The sequence below is a fragment of the Colossoma macropomum genome, unplaced genomic scaffold (assembly GCF_904425465.1).
Source record: "Colossoma macropomum unplaced genomic scaffold, Colossoma_macropomum, whole genome shotgun sequence".
NCBI lineage: Eukaryota > Metazoa > Chordata > Actinopteri > Characiformes > Serrasalmidae > Colossoma > Colossoma macropomum.
Window position 1 is genome coordinate 35,521,222 of NW_023494802.1, and position 23,862 is coordinate 35,545,083.

Sequence of the window (23,862 nt, forward strand, 5' to 3'; positions counted from 1 at the left end):
AACCCAGAACCTCCTTTCCACAATGAAATATTTGTGTTCCATTGGAGTGTTTTGGATGTGAAGGTGACAGTACGCTCAGTGCCATCAGAGTGGATTTGTGAAAACGCAGCAACCAGTCCATAATCTGACACGTCTGTAGAAATTACATTAGGCACGTCTGGATCAAAAAGTGAAATGGCGGGGCTGTTTATCAGCAACTGTTTAGTGAAGCTTTCCTGAGCCTCTTCAGACCAAGCCCATCCAGTCTCTACTTGCAGGCATGCATGTAACAGCTCAACCACTGTGGCAAACTTAGGAATGAATTTATGGTACCATGAAAGGAGCCCCAGAAAAGAATGCAACTGAACAGCATCAGCATGAATTCTGTGTGCTGTTACTATGTGGCCAAGAAAGCGCAGACTGTGTTGCCTGAAATTGCACTTGGATTTGTTTAACTGCAGACCAGCATCTTTGAGAGACTGAAGTACAGCCTCCAGTGCTTGATTATGTTCTTCCAATGAACCCCAGACAATGATGTCATCAAAATAGTTAGCCACATTTGGAGGACCCTGTAGACCCTGACAACCACGGTTTTCTGGAAAGCAGAAGAAGCAGAAGCCAATCCATATGGTACCCTGCAGAACCTAAACAGTCCATTGGGTATAGTAAAGACTGTTAGGTTTTTTTCTTGCAAAAGTACCAGGTGATATGTATTTTATGCTGCAAAAGATTGCAGCATGTGTGGCAGAGAGTAGGTGTCCATTATGACTGCTTTATTTGGCTAATGCAGATGAACACATGTATGAATCCCTTCTGACTTCTTTTGAACCACCACAATTGGACTGACGTACAAATCATTTGAACCATATTTTTAATTGAAAATAGTACAAAGACAACACATCAAATATTGAAATGAGAAATTTTATTGTTTTTTGAAAACTATATGCCCATTTCGAATTTTATGCCATCAACACATTTCAAAAAAGTTGTGACAGGGACAACAAAATATAGTAAAGTTGTATAATGCTAAAAAAACACCTGGTGGAACATCTCGCAACTAATTAGGTTAATTGGCAACAGGTAGGTACATAATTGGGTATAAAAAGGAGCATCCCAGAGAGGCTGTGAGTTGCAGAAGTGAAGATGGGGAGGGGATCACCACTCTGTGACAGACTATGTGGGCAAATAGTGCAACAATTCAAGAATAAAGTGTTGCAACTTACAATAGCAAAGAACTTGAGGATTTCATCTATGGTTAATAAAAGAATCAGAGAATCCAGAGAAATCTCTGTATGTGAAGGTTGCCAAAAACCAATATTTGATGGCTGTGATGTTCGGTCCCTCAGGCAGCACTGCATTAAAACAGATACAAATTCTGTAGTGGAAATCATTGCATGGGCTTCCGATAACCATTGTCTGTGAACATAGTTCATCGCTGCATCCAAAAATGCAAGTTAAAACTCTACCATGCAAAGAAGGAACCACATATATACACAGGATCCAGAAACACTGCCACCTTCTCTGGGCCCAAGTTCATTTAACATGGACTGAAGCAAAGTGGAAAAGTGTCTTGTGGCCCAATGAATCACAATTTTAAATTCTTTTTGGAAATAGTGGATGCCCCATTCTCTGGGCTAAAAAGGAGAGGGGCCATTTGGTTTGTTATCAGCACACAGTTCAAAAGCCAGCATCTGGTTTGAGGGTGCCTTAGTGCACGCAGCATGGGTGACTTGCACATCTGTGAATGCATAATTAATGCTAAATGATATATAGATATGGAGCAACATATGCTGCCACCCAGATGATGTCTTTTTCAGCAAAGACCTTGCTTACTTCAGCACGACAATGCAAAAGCACATTCTGCACATATTACAACAACATGGCTTTATAGTAAAAGAGTCCAGGTGCCAAACTTCTCCTGCTTGAAGTCCAGACCTGTCACATACTGAAAACATTCAGTGCATTATGAAAAGAAATATATGATAAATGAGACCCCCTCACCCACCCCCCCCCCACCCCCACCTCGAACTGTTGAAAATCTCCAATAACTAAATATTCTAAAAGTGGTGTCAGGTCTGGCCGGTCTATAATTTAAAAAGTGAGTAATAGTACAGTGTGCGCTTTATTTTGAAATGTTGCAAAATCCACAGTAGAGGACTTAAACTTTACAAACAAATAAATAAACAAACTATTTTTGAATCAGAATAAATATGTTGTGATTCTCTCTATGATTATGCAGCCACATCATACTGTTTAATGAAATACAAAATAGAAGTAAAACAGTACAGTATATTATGTATTATATAATTGAAGATACAGTATTTTAGAATATAAGTGGTACCAACTCCACTCTGTCTGTTAGGAAACAAACACACACACAATCACACACAAACTCATACACACGCACAATATCACATTTTGGAAATATCATGGCATATTTTGTAAAGCTTTAGTCATAAATACAAACAATAAACCTGTCATGTTATAACTCACAAAGCAAACAGTATCACATAATACTGAACCTGCATTACTGCCAATTCAGCTGTTTCACAACTAGTAATATTCAAAATATGTGGAAATTACAGCATTAAAAAACAAAACAAAACATATGCTCATTTTGATGTATCTTTCGCCTCTTTAACAATAAGTCTGATATTGTTTATGTGTCTCTCAAATTTGTTGTTCTTGTGTTTTTATTATGTGAGTGACTCTGACCGGTACTCTAAGACTTCACTCCTGTATTCTGACTGGTGGACGTGGGCACTGGGCAACTGTCACTCTTCCAGGAGGAGGGGTTAAAGCCGGCGGGGGCGGAGCGTGACCGAGGCGTGTCTGTTTGTCCCAGTCCCTGGTACTGACCCTTTGGGGAGGCGGGAACAGAGAGGGGATCAACACCTAGGCGTTCGTGAGATGACCCTGAGAGGAGGCCAGTGTGTTCCCCCTGAACAATGTCCGCTTCGGAACCAAAGAACAGTTTACGGGGACGTCCAAGCACTGTACGACCTGCAGCAAAAACACACATACTTTAAAAACTCTTTATACACACAATCAACAGATTTGAACTGCAACCAAGGTATAAAATACAGGGGGTCTTGAGGAGTACAGAATCCCTAATTAACCTCTTGGACCCCTTGAATGTCTCAAAATTAAAAATTCTGAGGGGGGTCGCTGAAAATAAACTACTATGTTCTCCTTTAGGGAAAATTAGACGCTTAAATACAAATTCAGGGAAAGGTCATTGTTTAGCTGCTTCAACCACAATCAGCGAGCTTCTGTCTTTGGTATTCTTAACTAACTAAAGATGCAGCACTGGTCTGCCTCAGGGTGGTGCTATAGTAAATGTGCTATAGCAAAAAAAGTTTCACCCATTTGGTTCTTTATATCCTAGCAACTATAACTACGCTTAGAATTCATCTGAAAAAACTTTATATGCCTCAGTATATTTGTGAATCTGAAAACTGGATTTGGTGGAAAGAGTGAATTATTACTCATTTCTCAAACCAAAGACTAAAGAGATGTGTAAGATCTCAATTAATGTGTGGAAAATTGCATCACAGAATTAGAAAAGAGCTTTTCCAAAAGAAGAATCATTAAACCAAACATTTTGCTGCCATTGAAGTACTGCTATGGCGAGGGAGTTAGCAGCCAGCTAATACTGGAGTAGCCAACCAACATGGGACCCGCAGAATACCAGGGGGTATTTTGCACACTGACTACAACCTGACATTATATGTCCTGAATTACATATTAAAATGCTTTTAAGGGCCTACCTTCTGCATTTTCCAAGTACAAAAAACAATTAATTTTAACCACACCATAAGCTCTATTACTTTTATGCCAAAAATGAAAGAGATTTTCATAAAACTAACTTGATACATTTTTGTTCTATGTAATTTTTTCCACTGTCACTGAATTCTCTGAATTATGAGATTGTTTAGGAGCCAAAATATGTTTTTCTATGGCTTTGGCAAGCTAGTACTGCAAACAAACTAGCAAGCATTGTCAAGTGTGGTTGTTAAGTTGCATTGGCAGTAGTAAAGTACATTAGGAGTACCTGGTGTTATCATATAATAGTGTTGAAGTTGCAGAGTAGACTTACTTTTTGTAACATTTTAGTTTGCAGGAGTGGTAGCTTGCTATTAGCAGGAATGTGCATATTTGACCTTGTAATTCAGAGGATCCAATGACACTCAGTGGAAAAATGTATGTAGGACAAAACATATTGAATTCCGAACCTTTTTGTGTAGTTAAGGGCATGGTAACAGTATTTTTTCCTCTTAGAGAAATCCAACTTAGACCCAGAGCTGTTAATATTGGCATGAAATCAATTACAGAATGATACACAACTTTCACCAGATGAATAACAATGTACAATGTACTCCAACCTACAACATGAATGAATGTTTATTCACCTTCTTCAAAACAAACTGCTTTAATTCTGATTTGAATGAGTGTCTGTGATATGAAAAGAAGAAGGGAGATGTGTACCCATGTTGCGAACTTGTTCTGAGATGTCAGCTCGTATATCTGAGACATCCAACATGGCGAGGAAGGAGTCGAAACAGGAGCCTTCTTCGTCCTCACGTACATACGGACGATAGCTGAAGCTGTAGTGATGTGCAATTGCAGCTAGGAACATCTCTATGCAGATAACAAAGTCCTACACACACACACACACACACACACAGACCGGACCATCAATACACTACAAGCAGATGATTCACAATTTTTTTGTTTCTCTATTGAACCTGACTGAGCAACATGCAGTCACATGTCATAGTGTTGCACATAACACTTCAATGGGTATAAAGTGTGTACCTGTAATCCTGTGGCTACAGCCTCCACACTCTCCCATTCCCATGTGTGTTTCTCAGAGATGACTCCAACCTTCACAAGAAAGGCAATGAGCACAGCCTGCCTGCAGAGGGCGATAGAGATACAATAATTATTTACAGTTTCCATCACAGACAGTGCATTTACACTTGGGCTTTCAGTGCAGGCTACTGAGGCTTTTCACTATATCATATAAAAATACATCTATAAATACATGCCGTTCACGCTAATAATATATAAACACACTCACTGGCCACTTTATTATAAAATCTGCCTTGTGTGTCCACTTTTGTACATTGTTTTGAAAGTAATTAAGAAACTAAGAAAGTCAACATTTCTTTAATTAGTATAAAAAGGGGGTTGTGGTGTGAAGCAGACAGCTGTATACTACTGTTCAAAAGGTCCTAAAATGACAGAGAAATATGTAAAACATCAGGAATGTTATAATAACATGATCAGGAATTACTCATATTTCAAAAGTGGGTATCTTATATGATCTAATAAATAACTAAAACAGAAATTCACAATATACCTTATTCATTAATAATGTCTTGCTATTCCAGAAACACAATATTGGATAAAAAGACTTCATACTCTTTAATCTGTAATGCACATGTTATTATTGTATATAAAACCACAAATTATTGACAACTTATTCTAATCTTTCAAGCAGTATTGTATGTGTGAATGTCAAGTTTACTGGGACAAATTCAAATGCCATAATCCACAGCAGTGAGTCATATCACAGGTCATTCATATCTGAAATCAGACTGGTCTAATTGTAATCTAATTGTCCTTGTTTACCTTCCTCAATGGCTCTGGCTATGTGTTTTGGCTTGTTTTCGTTTTCCTACTCTACCTTAGCCCTGCCCTTTTGTCATAACCCACAGCTGTGTCTTGTGTGTAACTCCACCCTTTAATAGTTCCCTGAGCTCGCTTGATCCTAGCCTCACCTGAGGCCTCCGCCCGGCCCAAGCCTCACCATAAGCCTCTGCGCCACCATGCTTGTGCTCAACTACACAGCACCACACAGTCCTGGAGGGCACTCAACTCCAAATTGCAGCTCAGTGTTGTCAGTTGTAATAAAAAGCTAACTTGGGCATCATGCGGCCTCTGAAGTGCTGTTGCAACAACTTTATCGCACACATGAAAAGCTGATGCTCACCAACTGTAGTACTGCGCAAATCAAGCACTGATTTAGCAGCACAGCAAACGGAAAAAAAACTGTACCATTTACACAAGTATTTTTCCCTATTCAGCTGCTGGCTTGTTAATGTGCCAGTTAAATCATTCTGTATATGTTGTGGGGCATGACATATGCTCTGTTCAGAGAGAGAGGGACTTTTGGGTGGTGAGTACAGTCTGCATCATATTTGTTTTAAATAAAAGAGAATTTTGAGTCAAATTATGGCCTCTTCTGTTTCTTCTTCTACACAGTGTCACAATATATTACAAGGAACATGTTTCAATATGTCTGCTCATTTGGGGTACCTAACGTGTTTTTAAGAAGCTTGAACACCAGCTAATTCATGGACACTTTGACAAGCAGTGGTTTGCTATGGCGTTTTGTGAAAAGGAAGTGCCTCACTATACCACATCCCCTGTGCTTTTAAATTAGTAGTGTTTTAGCTTCTCCTGTGCTGGTCCTAACAGACCAATGATAGACTGCTTGTTTCTCTCCACCTCATTTCTGCACTGGAGTATAAAAGGGAGCTTGTTTTCACTGCGGTACGACTGAATCATACACAGTGTAGATTGCAATCATCTGATGAAAAGAACAAAAATTTCACTTGCGATTGATTCCTCATTTCTCTGCTTTTTTATCTTCAGGGCCAAAAGTTTCCACAAGACACCATGTCAAGGGGAAAGGAGATTGTGGCCATTGCTCTGGCTCTGATAGGATGGATCACTGCTGTTGTTGCCTGTGTTCTGCCTATGTGGAAGGTCTTAGCTGTAACTAAAGCTGGTACTGGCAGAGCCCAAATCTGGGAAGGCCTCTGGATGGTCTGTGTTGTGCAGAGCACTGGACAGATACAGTGTACAGCCTACAACTCCATGCGGGCTCTACCTTCAGACCTGCAGGCAGCCCGAGACATGATTGTCATCGCCATCATCACAGCTCTTCTGCCTTTGACGCTCTCCTTTATGGGTGCAAAGTGCACTGACTGTGTTAAGGACAAAGCATTAAAGGCGAACGTCATGATTATCTCTGGGGTCTTGTTCACTATTGTTGGTTGTCTGGTGCTCCTCTCTACATCCTGGACAAGGAACACCACCATCCAGGATTCACAGCACAGTGATGTTGGAGCATCATTCAACGTTGGCTTTGTAGCTGCTGTCCTGCTCATGACTGCAGGGCTCCTACAATGCTGCACTGGCCCTCCAAGGAAGAGAAGGTAAAAGCTCCCGAAAACGGGCTCCTTTGCTCAACACCTACCAACGGATATGACAGGAAGCACTATGTTATTGGTTCCATGAAAAGAACTATAAAGATATTATGACCCCAATGAAAAGTGAAGATGTTTCTGAGAAGGCTCTTTAAAGTTCTTAGTATTTGCTTCATGATGTATTTACTGCACGGTTTTAGAGTTGCATTTAAAGGTGCACATTTTCCAAATTTCCAGTATGAAACAGATCCTTTCTAAACATGTGTGATTTGCCTTGCAGTGCTTTTACTGTTATTTTATTGCACATGATTGAACACATTCTGAATTTCTATTTTTAGATTTTATATGCAGGTCTTTTGCAGGTATACGCTGGTCCAATCTGATCCCTTGGTAAAATGTTTTTAAAATGCTTGAAGTAAAGACCAAGCCATATGTACATATTCTGACAAACAGTGGTTTCCTCTGGGGTTCCAATGAAGAGGCAGTACATTTACAGAAAAAAGAAAAAAAAAAAACACACACACCCAGAGGTGGGTAGAAGAGTCTAATCCCACACTAGTATAAAATATTGTTACTTCAGAAAACGGTGATTTAATTAGAAATAAAATGGCATATATCTTGTAACGTAATTAAGAAATCAACAGATACATTATTATGTATATATAGGGGCGGCACGGTGGCGCAGTGGGTAGCGCTGTTGCCTCACAGCAAGAATGGCCTGGGTTCGATCAGGATCATTTCTGTGTGGAGTTTGCATGTTCTCCCCGTGTCTGCGTGGGTTTCCTCCGGGTGCTCCGGTTTCCTCCCACAGTCCAAAGACATGCAGTCAGGCCGACTGAACATGCTGAATTGCCCCTAGGTGTGAATGTGTATGTCTGTCTGTCTGCCCTGCGATGGACTGGCGACCTGTCCAGGGTGTATCCTGCCTTCCGCCCAATGACAGCTGGGATAGGTTCCACCACCCCACCGCGACCCAGAAGGATAAGCGGTTTAGATGATGTGTGTGTGTGTGTGTGTGTGTGTGTGTGTGTGTGTGTGTGTGTGTGTGTATATATATATATATATATTTGGCAGTTTGGCAGATCTGATGTATTCACTTCTTGATGTAGGTCACATTTCTGAAATATGGACACTAAATTTTGATCTTAGTTAACACCCTGCACAACATGTACAATGTAGATGGCAATCGTCTTGTAAAAAGAAAGCAAAGAAAACAATTGATATCGGTTCTCAACCTCTCTGTCTTTTGCATTTTCAGGGCTCCTCAAGCAGTCACCCTTCAAAAGGAATGAAGATTGTGGGCTTTGCACTGGGTCTGATAGGATGGATCTTATCTATTGTCACCTGTGTTCTGCCGAAGTAGAGAGTCACAACTTTTAATGAAGTTAACAAAATCACAGCCCAGGTCATCTGGGAGGGCATCTGGATTTACTGTCTTATGCAGAGTACTGGATAGATGCAGTGTGGGGTCTATGGCTCTGTGCTGGCTCTACCTCCGGATCTTCAGCATGGTTGTACCATGACTGTCATCTCCATCTTTACAGCTCTGTACTCCACATGTTAATTATATGTTTAATTATGTATGTTTGTGTAAAGCCCGAAATTATTCATACCTCTGGCAAATTTTGACCTAAAGTTATTTTTATTCAACCAGCAATTTTTTTTTGACCATAAATGACACAGGCGTCTCCCAGAAGATAATAAGACAAAGTACAAGAGGAATCATTTGCATGTCCAAAATTATTCATACCCTTTGCAAACTGTCACAGTCTATGGGAAAATCCAAAGTTCTATACCATTTCAAATAGTCCAAGCTGTTCTGAAGCATCCTAATTACCCTGATTCATTGGGAACAGCTGTTTTAATCAACTCAACAGGTGAAAATCAGCTGCTCTCTGCAGTTGGTTTGTGGACAGTCATGGCTAAGACAAAGGAGCTCACTAAGGACCTGCGGCTGCGCATTGTGGCTGCTCCCAAGTCAGGAAAGGGCTATAAGGCCATATCTAAATGTTTTCAAGTTCCAGGGGCTACAGTGCAAAGTATTATTCAAAAATACAAGACGTTCCGCACTGTGGAAAATCGCAGAGGACGTGGTCGGAAGCCAAAAGTTACACCTGTGCTGGCCAGGAGGATAGTGACAGAGGTGAAGAAGAATCCAAGGATCACCACCAAGGCCATCCTGGTGAATCTGGGCTCTGCTGGTGGCAACGTCTCAAGGCAGACAGTCCAACGGACAGTGCACACTGCTTGGTTCCACGAACGCAGACCAAGGAGGACGCGACTTCTCCAGAAAAGGCACACAAAAGCCCGCTTGGCCTTTGCAAATGCTCATCTGGACAAAGAAGAAGACTTCTGGTCTTCTGTTTTATGGTCAGATGAAACAAAAATTGAATTGTTTGGCCACAATCATGTATCCTTCATTTGGCGTAAAAAAGGAGAAGCCTTCAACCCTAAAAACACCATCCCCACTGTCAAACATAGTGGTGAGAACCTAATGATTTGGGGGTGTTTCTCAGCCAGTGGACCAGGGAACCTAATCACAGTAAATGGCACCATGAAAAAAGAGCAATACATCAAGATTCTCAAAAACAACATCAGGCAGTCTGCAGAGAAACATGGCCTTAGACACCAGTGGACATTTCAGCACAACAACGACCCAAAACACACAGCAAAAGTGGTGAAGAAATGGTTAGCGGACAAAAACATTAACGTTTTGCAGTGGCCCAGCCAGAGTCCTGACTTGAATCCAATTGAGAATCTGTGGAGGGAGCTAAAGATCAGGGTGATGGCAAGGAGACCCTCCAATCTGAAAGAGTTGGAGCTTATCGCTAAAGATGAATGGGCAAAAATACCAGTGGAGGAATGCAAAAAGCTGGTCAGCAATTATAGGAAGCATTTGATTGCTGTAATAGCCAATAAAGGCTTTTCTATTGATTATTGAGAAGGGTATGAATAATTTTGGACATGCCACTTTTTGTTCAAATGTAAATAAAAGCTGAGGAATGTTTTTTTTTCCACAATGATGCCTCTTGTACTTCGTTTTATTATCTTCTGGGATATGCCCGTGTCATTTCTGGTCAAAAAAAAAAATTGCTGGTTGAATAAAAATAACTTTAAGTCAAAATTTGCCAGGAGTATAAATAATTTCAGGCTTCACTGTATGTGCAAACCTTTTGCTCTTTACTATAACTAATACTTTGCAACACAATTCATAAAGTGAAACTGAGTCTATATACAGTTGTATGCATAGTTTGAATCCCAAATTCAAATGATATGCTCTGTTTCATTTTTTAATGTAATGTAAATTTGAAGCAGAGCTTGTACCATTGTGTCATATTTGCTAAGAAAAATCTAAGCAGAGAAGAAGACTAAAGATGGGTATTTTTTTATGTCTGCCAATATCAAAGAAAATATATATGTGCTTTTTATAGGGGAGTCACATTCATCATTTTGTGAATACGATTTACTTAAATTGGTGTTGCTACACTGAATGCCAGCAACTTGAAACATGTATCTTCACACATGGTGTAATCTATGTGAAATACAGGTTTGTATGAATTTCAGGATTAAACCCAGTTATAATAGGCCAAATTAAACTTTCCCTCACACTTCAGAAAGCTGAGCAAAAGGTGAAAAAGAATGGTTGTGTGAAAAATCTAATTTACAATTCCCCCTGACCTTCCACTTACCTAAAATGTAGTCAAACAGCCAATACATGTTTGAGGTCCTAAATTTGCTTCTTTAGTTTTCCATTAGAGCTACAATGTGGCTCTAAAATGGTTGAGAAAGTTGTAAAACATCAAGAATGTTATAAGAAAATTATCAGGAATGGAGATGAAATTTCAAGGTAGATTATTTGACAAAAATATTAACCAAAAAGACTAATAAGTTCATACTATTTAATGTGTACTGCACATGTTATTATTATATATAAAAAACAAACTATTGACAAGTTATTCTAATCTTTTGAGCGGTATTGTATGTGTGAGTGTCAAGTTTACAGAGACAAATCCAAGTGTAATAATCCACAGCGGTGAGTAATATCACAGGATCATTCACATCTCAAACCAGAAAACAGACTGGTAGAGGCTAATTGTAATCTAATTGTCTTTGTCTGTTTTCTCTTCTTGTTTACCTTCCTCAATGGCTCTGGCCATGTGTTTTGGTTTTCCTACTCCACTTTAGCCCTGTCCTGTTGCCACACCCTCACCTGTGTCTTGGGTGTAACCCCACCCTTTAATGATTCCCTGGTGTTCCCTGTTCATGTCCACCAGCATCTATAATCTTTGTGTTTGTCGTGCACTCTGTTTGGTATTGGCACCACACAGAGCTCACTTGATCCTATTTTCACCTGAGGCCTCCATCCAGCCTGAAGCCTCACCTGAGGCCTCCACCCAGCCAAATAATAATAATAATAATAATAATAATAAGTTTAATTTATATAGTGCCTTTCTCAAACTCAAGGAAGCTTTACAAAAAGATCAGAAAATAACAAAATACATCCAAATACATACAAAATACATACTCAATAAACTTCTTCTTAAACAATAAATAAAACAACACAGAACACACACAACTCTACAATTCCAACAAAGGGGGATTACAATGACCAAAGTACAGAGTCACTTAGCTAGCCTAAAAAGAGTCTTTAGCCACAGGGGAAAGTCTCAAGTGTTAATCAGGGCCCAGGTCCAGGCAGCCTCTTAGCCACAATACAGCGTTACTCAAGCCTAAAGCCTCACCTGAGGCCTCTACCTCACCTCAGACCTCACCTGAAGCCTCTGCCCAGCCTGAAACTTCACCTGAGGCCTCTGTGCCACCATGCTTGTGCTCAACTACACAGCACCACACAGTGTCCCGGAGGGCACTCGACTCCAAACTGCAGCTGAGTGTTGTTAGTTGTCATGAAAGGCATTTGATCATTTGCATCTACATGATGATCAAATTTGATCATCATGTAGATGCATGAAGAGGAGCATTTTTGAGCAGAAATGATGGCCTCTTCTGACTCTTCTTCTACACAACTACACAATATTTTACATTTTGAGGAATGTGTTCCATGTCTGCTAATTTGGGCTACTTAACATTGTACTTTAAGAAGCTTGAAGACCAGCTAATGCATGGACATTTTGACAAGCAGTGGTTTGCTCTAGCTTTCTGTGAAAAGGAAGTGCCTCACTGTACCACATCCCCTGTGCTTTTAAAGTATTAGCATTTTAGGTTCACCTGTGCTGGTCCTAACAGACCAATGATAGACTGCTTGATTCTCTCCGCCTCATTTCTGCACTGGAGTATAAAAGGGAGCTTGTTTTCACTGCAGTATGACCGAATCATACACAGAGTAGATTGCAATCATCTGATGAAAAGAACAAAAATTTCACTTGCGATTGATTCCTCATTTCTCTGCTTTTTTTATTCTCAGGGCCAAAAGCTTCCACAAGACACCATGTCAAGGGGAAAGGAGATTGTGGCCATTGCTCTGGCTCTGATAGGATGTATCATTGCCGTTGTTGCCTGTGTTCTGCCTATGTGGAAGGTCTCAGTTGTTTCTAAAGGACATCTCAGCACAGTCCAAATCATCTGGGAAGGCCTTTGGATGAGCTGTGTTATGCAGATCACTGGACATATGCAGTGTACGGCCTACGACTCCATGGAGGCTCTACCTTCAGACCTGCAGCTAGCCCGAGACATGATTGTCATCGCCATCATCACGGCTCTGCTGCCTTTGACGCTCTCCTTTATGGGTGCAAAGTGCACCAACTGCATTAAGGACAGGGGATTTAAGGCAAAAGTCATGATTATCTCTGGGGTCATGTTCATTATTGCTGGTTGTCTGGTGCTCATCCCTGTGCACATGACAAGGAACACCACCATTCAGTTTTCAGTGCACACAGAGCTTGGAGCATCACTCTACTTTGGCATTGGAGCCGCTGCTCTGCTCATCATTGGAGGGCTCCTACTATGCTGCACCTGCCCTTCACAGGAGAGAAGGTAAAAGCTCCTGAAAATGAGCTCTGCTACCACGCAAGGATATGATGGGAGGCACTAATTTTTAGACGCTTTTAAAAGATATTATGACCCCAAGGAAAAGGAAGATGTTTCTGAGAAAGCTCTGTAAAGTTCTCAGTATTTGTTTCATGATGTATTTACTGCAAGAAGTTGCATTTAAGTTTGCAGTATGAAATGCATCCTATTAAAGATGTGTGATTTGACATAATTCCCTTGTAGTGCTTGTATTTTTATTCCAGAATTTCACACATTCTGAATTTTTTATTTTTACTCTTTTTATGCAGGTCTTTTGCAGGGAATAAATATTACAGTAAAATGACCTTATTTTTAGTGCAAAATGTGGCATTCTGGATTGGTATGTTTTGATTTTGGCCTATTTAATGACTATTTTATAGTGGTTTAATATTGACTTATAATCCAATTTGTAGTGATTTGGTTAGTAATCACCTTTTTAAAACTGTTTTTTTTTTTTTACATTGATCCCCATTGATCCCAATGCTAATTTCCACTAGCTTGTACTGTTAACACCAAGCTAATGGTGATGCACCTAATCACTTTATGGCAGCTTCTAAACTATCATAAACATTTAAGCGTGTAACAGCCATTCAGGTAAGATATGTGTTCTATTTTATTTTGGACAACGTTTTACATTAAAAAGCGAAACTATGCTGTATTTATATTTATTTACTTTATTTATTTTACTTTATTTTAAACACTGGCTATCAAACAGTGCCATACTATGCTTATATGATGTCATATACACTGTTTTCTGTTGCCAGGGCTTAATTACAGATGCATATTTTGAGTTCAAATGCTCATCATAAATCATAAAGACCCTCACTGAAGAATTCCCCTCTGCATATATTAAATCAATATTTGCACATTATGGACCAAGCAAGAGAAACCCCAAAATTCTTCTTTTTGCAAAAAAAAGCCTGCATTAAAAAATATTCTCAGAACTGTTAATACTTCTCATGGCTCAAAATCACCTTTTTCTTTCATGCAGCACTGTGCAGTGGACATGGGAAACTTGAAATTGTTACAGTGTATAAGTTTGATGAGGATCTGAGGATACTTCTGTCACCAGTGCAGTACAACAAAGAGAATTCAGCACAGTGAATGCTTTCTTACAGCTACAAACTGCTGAGCTGTCCTTCCTTCAGAAATTTCTTCAGTAACAGGCCTCCTCACGCTAATTTCGCTTCTTAAGCTTCTTAGGCACAAGTTAGAAAAGTGTTTTAGAAGTATTTCTAAAAGTTTGGGGCCCCTTGACATGTTTTAAAAAAAGCTTGAAGTAAAGACCAGCCCATGTGTGCCCATTTTGACAAGCAGTGGTTTCCTCTGGGGTTCCATGAGGCACCCAGAGGTGGGTAGAAGAGTCTAATCCCACGCTAGTTTAAAATATCGTTACTTCAGAAAACGGTGACTTAATTAGAAATAAAATGGCATAGTATTTTGTAACTAAAAAATCAACAAATATATTAAGCCTATGTCTGGTTTACTATATGAGTAGCCTATGTTCCTGTTAGCTGGAGTATAATCTGGTATAGTATAAACAAAACTTGAAGATGGTTTAGTATACATGTACTTTCAGCTGAAATATATTGGGTAAAAATTAATAAAATAATGATCAAACAGAATTACAGGGTAGCTGGAATATTAATTGGAAGTAAGAATGGAGGGAAAATAAACAAATGAATGGAAAAGGTACATAAAAAGTATGGGTGGTTTAAAAGTGGAGCAATGAGAGAAAAAACTAAAGAAGAAATTGACTTGATGCAATACATATCTTTGGCAGTTTGGCAGATCTGGCTTATTTAGTATAATGTGGTACAGTATACATATAACCATAAGCTGGTTTAGTATGCATAGGCTTCAACATGTACTTTCAGAGTAAAAAATAAATAATGAACCAATAAAACTGCAGGTTAGATGGAGTCAGATCAGTTTATGGAGCCTAAATATTATTTGGAAGGATAGAGGGATGATAAATGAACAAAAGAAAAGGAACAGAGAAATTATAGTTAAAAATAGAGCAATGGTGAAAAAAACTAAAGGAGGAACATCATTTTTTTTTCTTATTCACTGCTTGGTGTAGGTTACTTTTCTGAAATATGGACACAAAATTTTGATCTTAGTTATCACCCTACACAATATGTACAGTGAAGATGACAATCGTCTTGTAAAAAGAAAGCAAATAAAAGATAATTAATATTGGTTCTCAACCGCTCTGCCTTTTGCATTTCCAGACCGTCCATAAGCCGTCACCATTCAAAAACAATGAAGATTGTGGGCTTTGTGCTGGGTCTGATAGGATGGATCTTATCCATTGTCACCTGCATTCTGCCTATGTGGAAGGTCACAATTTATTTTGGTTTTAACATAGTGGAGGGCCTCTGGATGAGATGTGCTGTGCAGAGCACTGGGCGCATGCAGTGTGGGTTCTACGACTCTGCGCTGGCTCTACCTTCAGATCTCCAGTTTGCTCGTATCATGACTGTCATCTCCATCTTCACCGCTCTGCTGGCTTTGATTTTCCTCAAAATGGGTTTTAAGAGCATTAAGGACAAGGAATCAAAGGCAAAATTCATGAATGCCTCTGGGGTCTTCTTCATTATTGCTGGTATCCTGGAGCTCCTCTCTGTGTCCTGGACAACCAAAACCATCATTCAGGACTCCTACAATCCCATACTGATTTGGGGTCAGAATAGAGATCTTGGAGCATCAGTCTACATTGGCTTTGCAGCTGCTGCTCTGCTCATCATTGCAGGAGTCCTGCTATGCTGCACCTGCCTTGCATGGGGGAGGAGGTAAAAGCCCCCGAAGAAGAGCTGCTCTGCTCTATGCTCCACCAACAGCTGTGGAAGGAAGGTCTACATTTGAAATGCTTGAAAAGAAAAATGAATCCCAAGGAAACTGTTTCTGAGAAGGCTGTAAAGCTCTTAGTATTTGTTTAGTGCCATATTTGCTGTTTGCTTCTGGGGTTGCTTTAAGGGTGTACCTGTGAAATATAAAGTAAAAACTGTGATTTTATTGTTCCATTTATGTCATTTGTACGTCTTTTATATACAAGTGTTTTAATGAAATAAGTTGTTGTGTATGTACAAACATTTTGTACTGCACTTTAATCAGTACTTTGCAGCACACATTTAGTATGTTATGTTTATTTTCCAATGTTAAATATGTTAGCTGGCTAACTAACACAGCTAAATATGGAAGGTGAGTTGGCCAACTTTTGTATTTAATGTTCCAGAAGCTATTAACCTTCAAAGATGTCCAAGTTAGTATAGCAGTTTTGTAGAGATGACAATTTAGCTAGCTGCCTACCAAGTTGACCAAGCAACCAAATGTAGCAAACAAAAGCCTCTACTGGTCTGCCACATCCTGGAAGGTTGCCAGGTGTGCACACATTGCAATAAACATGAACCAATCATGTTTCAAAAACAAAACGTACAAGTATTTAATTAAAAAAAGTCAAGCCCTTTCGAGTCATCTGTCTCAAGTCAAAGTCGAGTCTTTTAGCAATGTTAGTCAAATAAGTCTCAAGTCCTTATATTTGCAACTTGAGTCAAGTCATGTGACTCAAGTTCCCCAACTCTGAGTCACCCCACTGTTTAGCAGAAATTGCCTGAAGCGACCTGTATGATACGTGAGATTATTAAAGGTGGAGCTTATAAGTGTATATGAATTACTTAAAACTTGTGTACACATAATAAAATGCATTTAAATTATCTTTGTTAATGAATTTGCAAGACCGAAACTAAAGTGGAGCACTCATTTTTAACTATCAATACTTTACTGTTAGCAAATGTGAAACAAATAACCTGAAGATATCTTTATTAATGCACACACAAGACCACAACTAAAGTAGAACTAACTCATTAGCTATATGAACTACGTTCTGATTAACAGGAAACACAAACATATACATAACTCTCTCTCACTCACTCACTCATCATCTAAGCTGCTTATCCCTTCTGGGTCGCAGAGCCTTTCCCAGTGCTCATTAGGCGAAAGGCTGGAAACACCCTGGACAAAACACCAGTCCATCACAGGGCACATTCACACACACTCACACCTAGTGGAAATTTAGTATGTCCAACTGGCTCGACTGCATGTCTTTGGACTGTGGAAGGAAAACCACACAGACACAGGGAGAACATGCACACAGAAAGGACACTGGTCTGAATTGAACCCAGGCCCTTCCTGCTGTGAGGTGACAGCGCTCATATTCATAACACATAACATAAATGAGTATGCTCGCAATTGAAATGTGACCACTTACTGGCATTTACTACCACATGCTTGAATTGTTAATACAGTTAAGTAATACCTGTTCATACTGTTTGATTAATATGTCACATAAAGACAATTAAATTGGCTTGCAACTGAAATATTATGAATGAATTAATATTTAACTCATTTCTCACCAGTTAATAACTAAACTAAAAGACACAATGGATGAATAAAATGCTTGCATTGCATGCACTAATGTGAGACATATCTTATTATCTTAAAGGGAACTCCACCTATTTTGCAAAATTACTTAATTATTCGACAGTTTAGATGGAAACAAGATCGTTCAGAGTGGTTCGGCTGGGCACCTCTGTTTTAGATGCTTGAAAAGAAGCATAAAGATATTATGACCCCAAGGAAAGTGAAAATGTTTCTGAGGAGGCTCTGTAAAGTTCTCATTATGTGCTTTGTGATGTATTTACTGTGTGCTTTTAGAGTTTTAAAACAAATACTGGACCAGATCACGTTGGATTGGGACAGCCCTACAAAAGACATGGAAGTAAAATTTAAAAATAAAAACGTTCAGAATTGTCTTATTTTTGAATTTATGAGTTACTTATATGAAACAAGCATGTAAACTAGGTTGTCACTTAAGCAACTCTAAAAGCACACAGTAAATACATCACAAAGCAAACAATGAGAGCTTTTCAGAGCCCAGATGCTTTCTTTAGGTCATTTGAAAACAAATGAAGATGACCGCTTGGATAAAGTTTCTACTCTGTTCTGCTCACATTCTCTTCTTTATTTCGCTACTATTCTTTACGCCTCTGAACGCTTCAGGGTGTTTTGGGGCCTTTTTTGGGGCCTTTTGTGCTTTGATTGGCTTTTCGTTCCAAAATAAGGACTGTTAGAGGGGAAAAATGTACTGTAATGAGAACAAACATACTTTGTTACTTTCCACCTCTGTTCATAAGTGTGCACTCATACATATCAATCATCGCTAGATGCACACATTGTTAAAGGCCAGTGCTTCTTAGCCTGGAGGTGTGAGTTGACTGTGTAAAAAAAGTACATGGGCTTATTTTTTTCTAGTTTTGAGAGTGATGTTTCCATTAAATCCTCCACATCTGGGTCTAGGCCAGTAAAAAAGTGAGTGGCCGCATGAATGAAAGCACTAGTAGTGAGTTACTAGTAGTAAGATTTTTTTTTAATTTATGGAGGTAGCTTTAAACATTCAAATGGCAGAGCTGCCAACTTTTACATATATATATTTATGTGTATATATATATATATATATATATATATATATATATATATATACATACACACACACACACACACATATATATATATATATATATATATATATATATATCACACATACACATAAATCACATTAAGTGACTTGAAAGCAACAACAGGTGGAGCAGAAAGCTGCTAGGTTCTGCTTTAGTTCAGTATTGATTATTAGTTGTCAGCACTCCACTGAACTGGTCAGCCTACTCTAATGTGGGCAGAATACAGTCCAATTACAGAGAATACAGGCAATGCACCAGTTCAAAAGCACCTGTTATCGTTAGTGAGTGGTCTATTTCCTCACCTGCCTGCATGTGATTCATTGTTAGTTCATTTTGAAGAGAAATGTAAAAATGCGTGAGAAATATTGTGTGTGGCATGAGCCCTAATGTGCAAACTGAGAATGAGTCAGCTGTAAAAATATCATATACACATCATTCTACTGAGCTGGTTCAAAGTCAGAGTTGAAAACACATTTCAGACTTTTAACTGACTTGGACTATAGACTAAAATCTTTTTGCTTTGGGGACTCTATGCCTTAATAATACTTATTTTAGGAAAAATAATGATTGAACATTCCATTTTGTTATTACCAAAAGAACCATAACACTACCAAAACTGTATCAAATGTTTTGGCAGTGATAATTCTAGCCAATTTTTATCATAACTTAAAAATGCTAAACAGTACATGACTAGCAAACACAGCTTTGAACAGTTATACACACATAGTCAAAGTCATAATATTTTTCATGAAAACACAAAAAAGTTGACTTATTTGCAGAAAATATGTGTTTGAGTGGTTTGCTCACCATGTGGCCATGAGGGACAGGGATGCAGTCTCACTTCCTGCTCTAAAATGCAGGGGCATGGCTAAAATAAGGCTCCACCTATGGACTAAAACTCTGTGTTAGGAAAACACAGGAAACTCAGGAAAACATAGGATTCTCATAATAAAGGATTAGGATTAAACTCATAATAAATGTAAATCCACAATCTTCACTCCAAAACAAATCTGAAACATCTTTTAAACACCATTGAAAAGAAATCAAATATTATTTCCACAACTTGAAATGTAGGGCTTTAGGGTTTGGGACAAACACCTCTCAATAGAAAGCACCCTATAAAGTATTTTTTAAATATATATATTTATATTTATGTATATACGGACACTGTCCCAGACAAACTGCATGTGTCAGGTGACTACTGGAGAGCACATCACATGAGTTGCCCACTGCATTCTCAGTGTGTGTACACTGTATGAAATAAAGCTTCTGCTCAGGTACATTTTTCGTTCATCAAGGTACAAACAATATAAATGTACCCTCAGTGGTTTTAAGGTCCAGCTGTGCACCTTAAATAAATTTTAGGTGAAAAGTACCCTAAGTACCCTGGAGTCAATACAACTTAGAAAATATCATTGTAATCGATTATGGTATAATTATGCTCCTGGACTAAAGGCACTGAGATGTACCCTTGAAGGTACCACCCCAGTGACAAGAGGGGAACTACCCCAGTGACAGTTTCATACTTTTTTCCTGAGAGTGTAGTTCCCAATTCAGCCCTGCTCAAGAGTGCTGTCATATAAGGGAATACAAATCAGCAACAGGCCTCCTTACATTGATTTTATCACTTAGGCTTTTTATACACAAGTTGAGGAAAGTGTTTTGCTAACTCTGCAAATTTGGGACCCCTAGTTAACTTTTTTTAAAAGCTTGACGAAAAAACCAGCCCATGTGTGCACGTTTTGACAACAGTGGTTTCCTCTGGGGTTCCACAGAGAGGCAGATCATTTACAGAGAAAAAAAACATGCAGAGGTCAGTAGAAGAGTCTAAAAACATGCCAGTTAAAATTTTGTTACTTCAGTGAAACAGTGACTTGAGTGTAAATGAAATGGCATAATATCATAATTAATAAATCAACAGTTAGATTAGGCTGTATTATGTCTGGTTTACTGTATGACTAGCCTACCTTCCCATTAGCTGTGGTTCAGTAGTGTTTCATAACATATTTTAATGCACACTTTTTCCGTGATCAGTGAGGACCGAGAAGCAAAAGATAAAGAGAGTTAAAAGGAATAAAAAGTATGACTAGTTTTCATAACCATACACAAAGGTAATAAAAGGGAAACTGTGGACAATGTGTCTGTAGTGTCTGGGATTTCTGAACCACAGAATTAGAAGAAAAAAACAACTGTTTTGTAATATAAATAATTGTCACTTCATTATGCTAGTTATGCTTAATTTATTATGCTGCCTGTCACTGTTGCTTAAAAACAATAGAAACAGAAACTTAAATCAGAAGTTAGGACATCACTGGGGTTGTCTTAAAGTTAGCACAGTATTTAAGAAATTCTGTCTAGTTAGGATGCTTCTGTAATACCATTCTCTTATCTGGAGTTAGGAACAGATTAGGAACTTAGGAAATACTGTTCTGCAACATCTTCTGTCCTAAATTCAGTCCTGACTGAAGTTGTCACTGTGACTATTCAGATAAGATTTCAGAGTTAGGAAGTTTCTGTAATATGGCCCAAGGTGACATTTCGTTATTTTGATGTGAAGTAGTTTAGGGTTCTGTGAGAAGCAAGTTCATCTGCAGAGAAAGACCATACCACAACCCCAGTGCTTTTAATATATTAGTGGTTTTCTCTTCTTGTTTCACTCTGCTTTTATGCCCACATAGATGCAGTTCATAAATGACTGGATGCATGCTTCTGAAACCTTTTCTCATTTTTTTTAATTCTGCTTTCTAATTTGCTAACATTCTCACTCAAATAGTCAAATAGTTTAAATAAACTGATTGCATGGCACCATTTAAGTTCAACAACTTGACCATAAATAATTCAACTAAGTATGAACAAAACACATTTATATTGCTGTATACATTTATAAATAAAGTGAATTGTACTTTCATTTACGGTGTAGTAATACTCTTCATGGCCAAAAGTGTGGCTGAGTTCAGATGTTTTACGCCCATTGCTAACAGGTGTATAAAATCAAGCACATAGCCTTGCAATCTCCATAGACAAACACTGGCTATAAAATTGGTCTTACTGAAGAGCTCAGTGACTTCTAGATCTGCCTCGTCAATGGTAAGTGCCGTTATTGTGAAATTATAGCATCTAGGGGCAATAAAAGCTCAGCCACAAAGTGGCAGACAATGCAAACTCACAGAGCAGGGCTACCAGGTGTCAAAGTGCATAAAAAGCACCTTTCCTCTTTTTCATCACTCACTACAGAGTTTCAAACTGCTTCTGGAAGCAACAACAGCACAAGAACTGTGCGCCAGGAGCTTCATGAAATGAATTTTCATTGTCAAGCAACTGCATACAGCCTAAGATCATTATGTGCAATAACAAGCATCGGCTGGAGTGGTGTAAAGCACACCACCACTGGACACTGGAATAGTAGAAATATGTTCTCTGGAGTAATGAATCATGTTTCAACATCTTTCAGTCTGAAAATACAAATCTGGCTTTGGTGGATGCCAGGAGAACATTACCTACCAGAATGCATAGTACCAACAGTAGAGAAGTTTGGAGGAGGAGGGATAATGGGCTGGAGCTGTTTTTTAGGGCTTGGCTTTGGCTTCTTAGTTCTAGTGAAGGGTAATGTTAACTCTACAGCATACAAAGATATGTTAGACATTTTATACTTCCTTTGGGGCAACAGTCTAGAGAAGACCCTTTCCTGCTCCAGCATGACTGTGCCCCTGATCATAAAGTGAGCTCCATAAAGACATGGTTTGATGAATTTGGTGTGGAGGTACTCTGGTGGCCTGCACAGAACCCTGACCTCTACCCCACTGAACACCTTTGGGATGATTTGGAATGTCGACTGCAAGCCAGGCCTTCTCATACAACATCAGTGTCTGACCTAAATGCTTTTTTGACTGAACAGGCAAAAATTCCCACAGACGCACTCCAAAATCTTGTGGAAAACCCTCCGACAAGAGTGGAGGCTGCTATAGTGGCAAAGGGGGGGTGGCTTCATATTAATGCTCATGGTTTTGGAGTGAGATGTCCAACAAGCTCAAATAGGTGTGATGGTCAGATGTCCACATACTTTTGGCCACATACTTTTGGCCATATAGTGTAATTCAATAGTGTAGATGTACTAACTCAATTCAATAACTCAACTCAACTAAATGCAATTGTGACTCCTGGAAGATATAGCACACTAAGCTAAATTCACTGCCTTTTCACAAATCCTGCCATTCAAGTTGAACAAATGAATTTATTAAGGAAAAAAAAAACTTGGCTATAGTTGTACATCTGTATTGTATTGCAGCAGTCTGTCTTAGGAAAGCAATTGCCTTAAACAGCTTAACTTTATGCTGCTAACCTTAACCTTAATACCTAAATCTGAGTATTGCCAAACGCTGATGGTTTAATCCTGAGTGCAAAAGTGGACACTGGAATGTCTAGCCACCACAGAAGCGCACTCAGCAGGAGGGAACATGGTAACTCAGGTTGCCCTAAACTGGTTTTAATAAACCAAAATCAGTACTGACTGAGACTAGATGAGACCCATGAAAGGTAGGCTGGAGAGAATGACAACAAACAACAAAATTAATTCACCTAATAAAGCCATTTGGCCAGAAACAGAAAAGCTATTAGTTTTTTATCACATTTTCTTTGTGCACACCTAGTTCAACTCATCCACTAATTAGTGAAGCCTTCATGAGTTGAATTCAGTGTTAGGCCAGGAAAATGCTACACTTTGTAGAGCTCTATAGAACACTAGGAACTGAGTTTAACACCTATAAGGTGGGTAAGTGGACCTCACAAAGTGGCCAGTGAGTGGAAGTACACAGAAGGTTTTGCAAACAAAGTGAACAGAGCTCAATGAATACATGCTGTCCATCAATTCAAATGGGCAAGTTAGCAGCTGACAAAAAAGCTGGTGACTCAAACTGGTCCTGAACTGAAATCCAGTCACATTTTAAAGAAAAGATCAAAAAGCACAAACAACCAACCACAATGCGTGTGAAGCTGAGCATGAAACATACCAGAAGGAGGCGAACACCACCATTTTAACACAGAGGAATTTCCCAACAGGCCTCAGAGGGCTCAGCTCTTCTCTCAGAGTGCGGTAGAACAGCAGTAGACAGTACATGGCAAAC

General features: G+C 39.0%; 4 protein-coding genes across 4 annotated transcripts in view; 3 read left to right on the forward strand and 1 right to left on the reverse strand.

Moving 5' to 3' along the window:
* Positions 1-2,000: 2,000 nt before the first annotated feature.
* Positions 2,001-23,862, reverse strand: part of LOC118822749 (transmembrane protein 184C-like) — a 31,756-nt gene continuing 9,894 nt past the window's right edge. The window contains exons 7-10 of the mRNA XM_036592014.1: positions 23,749-23,861; positions 4,798-4,897; positions 4,468-4,639; positions 2,001-2,982 (exon numbers count right to left, since the gene is read on the reverse strand). Coding sequence (XP_036447907.1) covers positions 2,702-2,982; positions 4,468-4,639; positions 4,798-4,897; positions 23,749-23,861 — 666 coding nt within the window. The 3' untranslated portion in view covers positions 2,001-2,701. The remainder of the gene's footprint in view (positions 2,983-4,467; positions 4,640-4,797; positions 4,898-23,748; position 23,862) is intronic.
* Positions 6,667-7,212, forward strand: LOC118822751 (claudin-4-like). Its single transcript, XM_036592017.1, has one exon. It carries the CDS (start codon positions 6,667-6,669, stop codon positions 7,210-7,212), a length of 546 nt encoding a protein of 181 aa, XP_036447910.1.
* Positions 12,646-13,194, forward strand: LOC118822750 (claudin-4-like). Its single transcript, XM_036592015.1, has one exon. It carries the CDS (start codon positions 12,646-12,648, stop codon positions 13,192-13,194), a length of 549 nt encoding a protein of 182 aa, XP_036447908.1.
* On the forward strand, positions 15,426-16,022 carry LOC118822281 (claudin-6-like; the record flags this gene model as incomplete). The annotated part of the gene is made up of 1 exon (XM_036591222.1): positions 15,426-16,022. A coding segment is annotated over one exon (597 nt), but the record flags the coding sequence as incomplete, so codon positions are not given.

What these genes read in the sequence shown, in the direction of transcription:
- LOC118822751 (XM_036592017.1), top strand. Translation starts at nt 6,667, where the DNA reads ATGTCAAGGGGAAAGGAGATTGTGGCCATTGCTCTGGCTCTGATAGGA.
- LOC118822750 (XM_036592015.1), top strand. Translation starts at nt 12,646, where the DNA reads ATGTCAAGGGGAAAGGAGATTGTGGCCATTGCTCTGGCTCTGATAGGA.